We start from the raw sequence: 11,769 nt of genomic DNA, 5'->3' as shown, positions 1-11,769 counted from the left end.
GGAAGTGACACCCATGGCTGTCCTCTGGCCAATTATGCTCTTACACATGCATACGTCCATATTCACAAGCATTTACACATGCACACATACATCTTCACAAGCGCTCGTGTGCACACACACACACACACACACACACACACACACACATCATAAAAAGAAAAAGAATGAGAGTTAGAGAGAAAGAAAGCGTCCTTTAGCTGCCCTGTTGTGGGATTCTAATCCAGAATGGTATTTTTAAAAATCTTTTAAGGATTGGAGAGATTTTTTTTTTTAAATCCAAATCCCAATCATTCAATTTTTCCAACTGACGACTCAGGAGCCAGACGCTGAGGGTGAAAACCTGCAAGCTCAGAGAGGCAGAGAAAGCACCGAACAAAACAAAACAAAACAAAAAAACAGAACAAAAAACCAAAGAGTTTCAAAATCAGCCCCAGGTTCCAAGTATGTAAACTTATGAATCTTACTATCAAGAAGACAAATTTGTCTACATTTATCTATCTATTTGTTTATCTGTTTATTCTAAGTCAGAGAGAACAGGTGTCACAGCGTGCAGGTAGGGAGATCAGAGGAAAACTTGTAAGAATCCCATCACTTGGGTACAGCAAATGCCTTTACCCACAAAGCCGTGTCACTGGCCCAAGACAGAGTTTTCTCTAAATCACTGCATGTCGTTCTACCTGAACATAATTTAGAAAACCAGAAATCCATAACAGAAGCTAATGGTTTGATGGGAGGAGGAAATGACTCAATCAAAAACACAGGACCTCGGGTTGGCAATGTCACATGCTTGGGCTGGTTTTGCTATGCTCTGGGTGTCTTAAATACCTGGCATGGGCTTTGCACACGTAAGCCAGATATATAGAGAACAAACCTGGTAAAGGAGGAATTCATAGCATTGTTTTCTATCCTGACGTCCAAATGTCATCAGTGCTAAAGACACTGCTTCTTTGTACAGAGACAGCTGACACGGAAGTTGTGACCTTTGCTGCATGTCCCAGCCCAGCTACCCACCCGGCTGTGACCTTCCTATACCTCATCTCCTCCACCATCAAGGCAGTCTTTCCATTGTATTTCCAGAGCTAAGGGAAGCACCTGGAACACAGTAGGTGCTCAAGTAATTTCTGTATAGGAGGTGGGGGAAAGGATTCAAGTAGTTTGAATATAGAAAGAAAATATAAAGGAAAAAGAAGGGACAAAGAAGACACTTTTCAGCTGTCCTGCCATGGGATTCTAATCCAGTATGATACTTTTAATAAAGTCTTTTAGAGGTAGAAGAGTTCCTAAACCAGGAGCTGAAGTGAGGGTGCAGCCATTAAGACCACTTAGTACTGCTCTTTCAGAGGACCTGGGTTCAGTTCCCAGCAGGTCTAATTGCCCTCTTCTGGCCTCCAGGGTACTTCGTGCATGTGATATACATACATTCATGCAGGCAAACACATAAAATAAAAATGAATACATATTTTAAAAGAGCTCTGAACACTCAAAACAAGCTGGGGCTGATAGGACATCCCTCTAATCCTAGCGCCCACAAGCCAAGGCAGAAGAATCTGGAGTCCAAGGCCAGCCTAGATTTGACAATCCTTTATTTGAAAAAGCGAGGGCCAGGGATGCAGTTTAGCATGATAGAGTATTTGCCTAGTATGGGCAAGACCCTGATTCCACATCTACAAACAAAACAAAGGCTGCAACAGACAGACACATGTCTCGACAACCAAAAGGAAGCTACCCAATTAAAAAATGACTAAAGGTTTAGAACATTTCTCCAAAGAAGGTCAACTAAAGGCCAACAAGCACTTAAAAAGATCTTGAAATTGGGCCAATGTGGTGGCTTCCATGGGTAAAGGTGCTTGCTGCCATGTCTGGTGACCTGAGTTTAATCTCTTAGACCCGTGTGGTGGAAAGAAGGAACTTACTCCCAAAGGTTGTCCTCTGATCTCCATATGAGTGCCATAGCACGTATGCACCCCTCCTTCCAAACGTGTGTGCCATGGAGTTACACACAAATAAATGAGCCTAATTTTTGTTTGTTTTGTGAGACAGGGTCTCTCTACAGAGCTATGGTTGTCCTGAAACTCACTATGTAGATCAGGCTGGCCTCCGATTCACAGATATTTGCCTGCCTTTGTCTCCTGAGAGCTGGGATTAAAGGCCTGGGACACCATGCCTAGTGAACATAATAATGTTTTTAAAGGCCTGGAAGCCTTAGTCGGCAAACTAGAGCAGCCTCCTTTCTGGTTACTCTAACAATACCCAAGGTATTTGGTAAGGGAGCTGTTGGGCACTATGGCAACTCCAATTCTTGGTTAGTTAACTTTTTTTAAAGATTTATTAATTTTATGCATATGAGTACCCTGTACCTGTCTTCAGACACAACTGTAGAGGGCATCAGATCAGATTAGAGATGGTTGTGAGCTGCCATGAGGTTGCTGGGATTTGAACTCTTCCTCTGGAAGAGCAGTCAGTGCTCTTAACTGCTGAGCCATCTCTCCAGCCCCAACCTTTTTTTTTTAAATTGTTATGGGCCTGTGGCTACATCATGGCAAGAAGATTCAACAAAGGAAGCCAATTTACCTCTTAGGAGCCAAAAGCAAGAAGAGAGACCAAGAGCAAGAAGAGAGGAACCAGGACAAACCTTAAAAATCTAACTTCTAGCAGGGCATGGTGGTGCAAGCCTTTAATCCCAGTACTTGGGAGGCAAAGGCAGGCGGATCTTTGAGTTTGAAACTAACCTGGCCTAAAAAGTGAAACTCTGTCTAGAAAAACATCATCATCATAGTATTAATAATAGTAATAGTAATAGTAATAATAATAATAATAATAATAATAATAATAAACCCTAGCTTTCTCCCACAGGCCCCCTACTCCCTTAATACCCTCCCATTTCCTGATAGCCTCTCAAGCTGACACTAAGCCTTTAGTATATGGCCTATGGGAGACACCAAATTACAGCATTTAGAAAGACAAAAGAAACTACAAGTTAAAAAGAAAATAACAAGTGTTGCCCACATGAGAAGAAATCAGACCCCCTCATGCGTTGATTGTGGGAAACTGATATGGCACAGAGTGTGAACTGTTTGTCAACTCCTCACAAAGATAACCTAGGCCTTCACAAAAGGACACACTGACACTTTACCTTAGTTTCAGAAGAGCACACAGCTCTCAAGTTATTTACAAATATTTTAACCACGATTTGTTTTCCTGCACTGGGTGTTGAACCTAGACTTCCCATGTATTCTAGGCAGGCTCTCTAAGGGGCCATATCCCCAGCCCTTTAATCAAATACTTTACATAATTGGCAGCCCATGCGTAGTTGAAACCATCCTAGAGTCATCAAGCCCACCTTAGATCTCTCTCTACTAGCCATGCAGTTTGGGCAAGTCACCTCCTGTCAAAGGCTTATTTTACTAAGTGGGGGAGGTACTAACCAGTTAAAGACTTAACCAGGCACATCACCAAAGCAGATACACAAATGACTCCAAGGCATTTGTGTCAGCAATTTTTTCTTTCCAGGAAATGAAAATTAAAACCAAGCAAGGCACTTGTCCTTACCTTGCAGAATCAGTAGAATGGAAAAAAAAAAAAAAAAAAAAGGAACCCAGAGTGTTAGGAGTGAGCATGCGTAAGGGGTCTGAAAATTGCTGAAGACCCTAACCCAGATAGTATGCAAAGACAGAGAATTTTTTTCTGCAGAAACAACCAGCATGTGGGGAGTCAACCATTCTTTGAAGTAGCAACCACAGACAAAGGCGCACAGGCCTTCTTATAGGGAGCCGGGGGAACTCTCTAGAAGGATTAGATAATCTAATTGGTGGGTGCTAGGAGGTCCAGGGTGGTCAGTGGTCTGCATTCCTCTGTCGGGAACGTTTAACCATAGGATAAGACAAGACTGCGGAACACAGCTGGCCCATCCTGAGGTAAGATATTTCCCCATTCTTGGGTTTATGACCTTGTTTCTGGATTTTATGGTTTGTTCCTGGAGCTGGTGCCTTAATGGCCTTCTTTTGGAAATCAGGCCTGGTCTTAAGTGGAGACAAATGGTGTTTATGTCATCCTCTCCGGATGGGCATGGGGCATGGGGCATGGCTCAGCAGCGAAGCACTTGTCTAGCATGCGTGAGACTCTAGGTCAATATCCAGGACTAAGAAAACGCAGTGATGGGTGGCTGATGTACACAGAAGTGTTCAGTCACTGCAGGAAGAAGTGAAATGTGGTTTACCCGCACAGGAAGGCCAGTGATTCCTACTAAATCTAGGCTGTGCTATAGACACCCAAGGACTCTACCCTTAGATGTATTACCACAGGAAACATGACGAATCAACGGACAGGACCAGGACTGTGTCTATCATGTCAGCCTCATATTGGGAAGTTTGCAATTTCCTAGTAATGGTAGAATGGATAAGTTGAAGCGCTCAACCTATGAAAATCACCAACAGTAACAAACTCGAAACATCTATAGTTACCCAAAGCAGCATGGAGGACACTAAAAATGTTGAGCAAAAAGAAGCCAGACTGAACACAGTCTCACTTTATAATTAAAAGATGTTCAGAGCCATCCTTGCGTGCATAGCTTGCTCCAGGCTGGCATAGGCTACCTGAGACTCCGCTGATGAAGAGGACGAAGAGGTCTGTTGAGATGGTTCAATTGTTAAGAGTATTTTCTGCTCTTCCGGAGGAACTGGGTTTGATTCCCAGCACCTGACAGCCCACAGCTGTCTAAAGCCCCAGGTCTGGGGGTTCTGATGCCCTTTTCTGGCCTCTATGGACCCTGCTCGCATGTGCTTCACAGACACTCCTTCAGACAAACCATTCATGCACATAAGATAAAAATTAATCGTTTTTTTTTTTCAAGAACTCCAATGTATACACATCTTCTACATTCATTTTTTTCTCGGATGTTCATTATACAACAAAGTAAATATTGTGTAAACAAATGGTGGGAATTAGGCATATCAGTGTTAGGGTCTGAACCCTCAGCCTCACATATACTAGGCAACCTCTCTTACCACTGAGCAACATTTCCCTAGGTCCAAAAAAATTCTTAAGTCTATTTCAGCTAGAATGACATCATTCTACCAAGTCCTAAGCTAAGTGCTTCCCATATGAATTCCCAAGATTCCCCTCTATCACCTTCAGTGAAAGACATTATTCTGAGGAAACAGAGGCACAGACACCAATCTGTCAGTCATGTTTCCATGGACGACCAGGTGGCCTTAAATCTGGGGTAGGAGGCCACCTCAGCTGAGACCCTGGGGCACCACAGCCTGAGGGAACTTGTATTTCCTTGGTTGCCTACCTTTGGCATCTGCAAACTTTCCTCAGCTCTGAGGAGCTGTGTTTCTCATTGGATCTGAGTAACAGACTGCGTTCTGTCAATGCCCTCTTAAGTGTAACCAGCACTTACTGGAATTCTGATGTTACTCTCCCAACAGCAGTAACCCGTAGGTGGTTGAGAGATGCTTTTCCTTGCTTGCTTTGGGCATAGGTCTAATTCTGTAACCTAAGATGGCCTGAAACAGCCCAGTCTAAACCTGAACTCATGTGGATGCTCCTACTTCAACCTCCCAAGTGCTAGAATTACAGGTAAGTGCTACCAAACCTGGTGGACGATATTCCTAAAAAAGCTCAGACACACAGATTGAGAATCACCATGTGTCCTAGGCCAGCCTGGTTTACACAGACACCTCCTTGACAAGCAAATCTCCCACAGTGAGACTTCCATCCCCTTCCTACAAAATGAAAAAAAGGGGTGGGGGGGACGGGGCTGGGACTCTCTTAACATGAGAAGTGTTCCTTACTTATCTTTAAAAAGGCTCTCTGGTTACATGGCTTCTAGAAAGAACCAAAAACTGTCACTTTTACCCATAGCAATCGATGGGCATCAAATGGTTAGACTTTTTTTTTTTTTCCCTCGGAGCTGGGGACCGAACCCAGGGCCTTGTGCTTGCTAGGCAAGCACTCTACCATTGAGCTAAATCCCCAACCCCCAACCCCTTTTAGACTTTTAAAAGGTAACTATCAGGCTCTTGGGTTGGGAGTGGAATATTAGGAACTTGTGAAGTAAGGCTGGGACACTAATGTCCTAGAAACCTGGTGGGTAGATAGTGGTTTAGAAAGTAGATCAGAAATTAAAAATTTTTCAAAGATGCATTACTTTTGCTAGAACAGCCATGAATGTGTCTGTAAAAGTGACTTAAAAATCTACATCTAATGTGGCTCTATAAGAAGTATTATTAAGCTGTGTTAGCTGGTAAGAGAAATGGGACAAACACACACACACACACAAACACACTCTCTCTCTGATGATTATAATTGCTAAAAAGTTTTGTTAATAATGAGAATAATTAATCAAAAGTGATTAAAAATGAATTTATTAGGCCAACACACCAATAGAGACGAGTCTAAGGGGTTAGTTGAAATGTTACTGGGCCTTGTAATATGCCCAAAGTCACGCATTTCCGACATCACTCTGACAACATGTGGAATGAGGCAGGGTCTCAGTAATGACAGCCAAGGCTGGGCCATTACCTCCTCTGAAGCCTGTGATTCTGGTACCTGGGGCACAGTTTCCCACTTAGTACAGACCTTTGACCTCTTCGTTCAGACCTTTGCATATTTGAAGTTCTCTGTTCACAGATATGGATGCCGCTGTTGAGAACGAGTAGCCAGGGAAGGAGCGTTTATCAGCACATGCGGTGAATAAAACTGTGCTCCCTACTGCAGTAACTTCATCTCTAATCTCCTCTGGCACCAGCTGTCCTTTGAGAAGTTACAATACAGCGTTTGGAGGAACTATTCTTCAGAATAGAAGAAGAGGAATCTAATTATCAGTTATACAAGGATGTAACTCATACTGAGAAATCTTACAGTCCCAGGACACGAAAGCTTCACTGAAGGTGGAGGAAAGAAGGGATATTTTCCTAGCATTCCTCATGATAATAAAGTGAATTGTTTCAATGTTCTAATGTTTGGAATTCCAATGTGTATGCTTAATTTAAAGCTATTGATAATTAGATTTTTTTGTTTTGTTTTGTTTTGCTTTGCTTTGCTTTTTTGGTTTTTTTGTTTGTTTGTTTTTTTTTTTTTTTTCTTTTTTTTTTTTTTTTTTCGGAGCTGAGGACTGAACCCAGGGCCTTGCGCTTGCTAGGCAAGTACTCTACCACCTAGCTAAATCCCCAACCCCGCTTTTTGTTTTTTGACACAGTTTCTTTGTGTAGCCCTGGATGTCCTAAAACCAGCTCTGTAGACCAGGCTGGCCTCAAATTCACAAGGCCCACCTCCCTCTGCCTCTAGTGTGCTGGAATTAAAGGCATCCACCACCATCAGCGGGCATGTTTAATTTTTAATGGTACAGGTTGCCGAGGAATAATAGTAAGAAATACATCATTCTGCCATCAAACCACTAAAAAAGTAAGGATGGAACACAAAATAGGGTAGATGGGGTCATCTGGGTCTCTGAGGTATGTGACTACAAGACACAGAAAACTGGTATTTCAAACCGTTGAGTTTACAGAGTACCTTTGCTTTGTTTTAACAAAGAAAGCAGCAGTTAGAACATAAGTACCCTTGAACCCATTCCAGACAAGGTTTTGGCCTCCACAATAACTCCTTACAGTTGGCAAGTATTTCTTTTCCCGGCCCCTTACAACTTTTGCTTCTTCCCCATCATGAAGGGGACAAAAATCTATTTAGAGCAAGAATTGTTTTCAAGTCAGAATCTCAGGTTATCTAAATAGGTTATGTTTGTGCTTTCAGAAATACAGTTAAATGCCTGAGTGCAATGTCTGCTGCTGGAGCTCGTCAGTTTGGAAGTCCGTGAAGGTGTAGCAGGACCGGACAGGTAAGCACCAAGCACTGCACATCGCGACAGTGCGAACGCAGACTTCAGGATAGCCTTTGAGTCATCGCTCCCTTTACTGTCCTTTCTGTGCATTCAGGGCACTGCTGTGGTCGAGTCAAGCTGTTCTCAAAACCTGTGAGGCAACAGAGTGGTGTCTTCTCTGGGTCAGTCTACTTACAGTGCTGAACAGCTTCCGGGGGCACTAGTGGAGTCCTCACCAAAAAAAAGTAAGGCTGTGGCTTTCTGAAGAACAAGCTACGTAGTTAACTTCTGGAACTGGCTCAAGTCTGATTTCACATGAAGATCTAGAGATGCTGAGTTCTTGAAAACAGCCCACAAAACAGTTGCATCTGCTTTGAGTTTCTCTCCAGCTTTGTTCAGGATTTGGGAGTACTGTGCTGAGCCACTGCCACCGCCAGGAAGGAAAGTTTCCTTCTCTTTGTTTGTACTGCAACCTGTAAAGATTCAGTCCTTGGTGCTAGCAACTGGTGCCCAGAGCATCTTGGCTCCCTCCGGTCTCCATCCTCCATCCCGGGAACTCTTATTAACCTGGTACTGACTACACAGACACTTTAAAAGCAGAGCCCTCGGAGTAAATGAAAGAGAAGAATGAGGTCCAGAAGCTGGAAGGTTTTTAAACAACCTGTTCTGGATACCTTCTCGACCCCTCAGTGGCTTGTGTGGTTGTATGTAGTCCAGCAGGTGGCTTCTCCTCGCCCTCTGGTGGTGTCATGAGCAGCTAGAGGGAAGGGGTACATAGTCACCAGCACACCAGGAGGGGGCAGTCAGTGCCCCTCTGTGAAGCGGGGACCCGCGTTACCACACTTGATCACTCGTGAATTCTGACTGAGCAGCAGTACCGGCTTCATAGGTGTGGAGCATAGAAAGGGGTCAAGTAGGAGGGACCAAGGAAAGGAGTGAAGGGACTCCCGGTGGCGGTGGTCGTCAGCGGGAAGGAGGCGGCAGGGAAGAGGACGTTGGTCGCAGGATAGGTGGGGAAAGTCTGAAAGGGCAAAGCGCCGGGAACGGGCGGGCCAGGACTACTCCCAGTGGCACTGCCACCGCCCCCCGTCACCGCGTTGGGTGTCCCAGGCTGAGGCGCACTGCCTCCCGCCTGCACAGCGCCGTCTGCCCCTGGGTTCTGCTTCTTCCACTTGGTCCTGCGGTTCTGAAACCAAATTTTGACCTGCGTCTCCGTGAGGCTGAGCGACAGCGCCAGGTTCAGGCGCTCGCACACCGACAGGTAGCGCGTGGCTCGGAACTTGTTTTCTAGGGCCACCAGCTGCTCGTAGGTGAAGGCGGTGCGCGCTCGCCGTGGCTTGGCGCAGCTGGACTCCGCTCGCCGGCGTCGAGGCCGTGGGGAACCGGGAGAGCCGGGGGACGCCGGGAGGCCATCCGCGCCGCTCTCCTCCGTTCCCACCGCCACTGCCCGGGCCTCTAATGAGCCCGCGTGGACCCCCTGCCAGCGCTCTGGCCGCTGCGCGCGCCCGGCATCCTCAGCTTCTTCCTCCTCTTCCGCCTCAGAGCCCTCCACCGGGGACGCAGGATCAGTGCCTCCGCCCACCGCATCTAAAAGAGAACGGGAAGGTGACCAGAAGCCCCGTAACAACTCTACCCAGTGGCATCCCCAAACACTCAGATTTGCCCTTGATCCAACTCCCAGTTTCTCCCCTCTCCCAACTTTGCCCTCTTTGGTTCTGAATCCACGCACCCTAGAGAACTGTGTCAGTACTGTGTCCTCGTGCCATTTACAAATCTGCCACTAAGTAAGCACACAAGAAGTACATGTTGGATGGCACCCCTTATCAAGAAAGTATAGGGACTTTATCGAGCCGGGAAAGGCAAAGTCTGCCGTGCATTATGACAGGGAACATCAAGTGCGTTTACTATTGAATCTCTCTAGTCCCTAGAAGTCTATGTTGGTGTGCAACTCCTAGCAATTAAAAAAGAAGTTATTAAACCCCCATCCCCCAAAAAGAGAAATTCCCCCTTTCCCATCTTCTCTCTCCAGTCGTGTTAATAGAGTTTCAGATTTGTCCGGGGCCTGATCGATAGATGTCATCTATTAAAGGTAAGTTTTAATCGAACAATATTAGGATCAGACAGGGAAAGGGGGTTTGAAGTCAGTACCTGCAAGCTGCGGGCAGGAGATATGCAGGCGCCAGTAATAGAATATCGATCAAGGAGTTAGGGGGAAGGGAGCGCGGCCCCACAGAGAGACCATCCAAACAATTAATCCAGGCCCTTGGCCGGGACCCAAGCCAGACCACCAGAGGCTTCCGGGCGTCCCAGGCAATCACCTCCAAACTTAGAAACGAGGAGGAGGGGATTGTGTTGCATACAGTCTCCCCTGGGACCTGAGTCCCTAGACCTTGGGCGTCTCCCTAAATAATCCATTCCAGGCCCACATCCCACTCAGAATGAATCCTGCTGTCTTAATTCTTCCAGTCACAAACTTTCCGGAACCCTTTCTTTGATATCCACCAACTTCAGGGATAAGGGGGAAAGGTCTAGAAGAGAGCACCAAAAACTTCCTACCGGCCTCCAGTCCCCTGTTGGGTCCGGAAAAGGAGAAGGCATGAGCTCTGAAGGTGTTTCTGAGTAGTTGAAAATAAGCACCTAATCCGGAGAAAGCCCTAGCTAGCCTCGGTTGCCCCACACATGAAATGGGAGTGATGTTGATGACACTATATACTTGGAAGGCATTTTCATAACCTTTATCCCAGCTCCTCACCCAGGTTCTAGCACATGGAGAGCACAATGCATTTCCGTTAGATCAATGAGCCTGAGCTGTACTTTATGTGAGCCAGTCAGTGTGGTGGTGCTCATCCACTGAGCAGGTAGGTATTCAAGAAGCACACACCTGTCCTGGAGTCTCAGCCACGTCCCCGCCTCTATCCTCTTCCAAGGAGGGTGCTTGCTTCACACCTGCACGGGTGCACCTTCTCTCGATCCCAGGCTACCAACAGACCTTGCTACCACACACACACACACACACACACACACACACACACACACACACACACACACACACACACACACACACACACACACACACACACACGGATAGCATCTTAGGCTTAAAACCGCCTCACATTCTTACCAGGGGTCCCCTGTGACCCGATTGGATTCCCGGAGCAGGCGTCTTCACCTGCTTCCACCTCCACTAAACTTTTCTTGGCTTCCAGGGCTGCGAGACGCACGGGCGGGAGAGCAGCTCGCGTGAATTTCTGCGGATCCAAGATGTCCAGGACCGAGAAGGAGATCTTGTGGTGAGAGGGGGCCGCCTTGGCCCCGCCGTCCTGCCATGCCAGCATGCCCGCCTTCCGCGGGCTGGAGGCCAGCCGCGCCGGGTCCGGGATGGATGCGTTCAACCTTATCTTCGGCAGCGGTTCGGCCACAGCTCTCCAGCCGCGAACTGGAATTTCCCCGCCAAGTGAAGCTGGAGAAGGGGGACAAGGAGGCGGGGCGGGAGAAGAACAGCGGGGGGCTGCTTGAGGATTGGCACTTGCGCTGGCCAGACCCCTTCCACGTGCAGTGAGCACTTGCAGCCACTATCCTGGGCAGCGGGGGAGGCCGGGGGAGGGGGGGAGATGGCCTGGACTAGAGGGACCCTCGCACGCCAATGCGCGCTCTCCATTCGTGGGGTCACGGTGGCATGCTGTGTGAACGTCCTCCCAAGCTGCAGAGACTCGTGAAGGGCGTGAGGGGGATTCCATCTCCGGCACCCCATCTGCACACACGTTCACCTAACCGAAGTTTACTTATTTCTCTTGGTGCACTTGCCGTCTGCCTTTGACCCGGAGATGCCACAGAGGCCAGGCCTGATCGCTTTGCAATGACTCATGGTGCACCTCATGCCCCATCCCTGAACCACAGTAAGGGCTCCGGGCACAGAAGTTTTAAATTTTAAATTAGAAATTTTAAAGTCT

General features: G+C 46.9%; 1 protein-coding gene across 1 annotated transcript; it reads right to left on the bottom strand.

Annotated features, from left to right (window-relative positions):
- Nucleotides 1–8,174: 8,174 nt before the first annotated feature.
- On the bottom strand, nucleotides 8,175–11,154 carry Nkx1-2 (NK1 homeobox 2). Its single transcript, XM_032895602.1, has 2 exons — nucleotides 10,941–11,154; nucleotides 8,175–9,406 (listed from the first exon to the last, which is right to left on the bottom strand). The coding sequence occupies exons 1-2, from the start codon at nucleotides 11,152–11,154 to the stop codon at nucleotides 8,703–8,705; spliced, it is 918 nt and encodes a 305-aa protein (XP_032751493.1). The 3' UTR covers nucleotides 8,175–8,702.
- Between the last annotated feature and the right edge of the window lie 615 nt (nucleotides 11,155–11,769).

Source organism: Rattus rattus, chromosome 2 (genome assembly GCF_011064425.1).
Source record: "Rattus rattus isolate New Zealand chromosome 2, Rrattus_CSIRO_v1, whole genome shotgun sequence".
NCBI lineage: Eukaryota > Metazoa > Chordata > Mammalia > Rodentia > Muridae > Rattus > Rattus rattus.
This window is presented reverse-complemented; position numbering and strand designations above follow the sequence as displayed.

What these genes read in the sequence shown, in the direction of transcription:
- Nkx1-2 (XM_032895602.1), bottom strand. Translation starts at nt 11,154, where the DNA reads ATGCTGGCATGGCAGGACGGCGGGGCCAAGGCGGCCCCCTCTCACCAC. An exon ending in CGGGTCACAGGGGACCCCTG is followed by an intron (nt 9,407 to 10,940) that starts GTAAGAATGTGA and finishes GTTCTCTTTTAG; the next exon opens with ATGCGGTGGGCGGAGGCACT.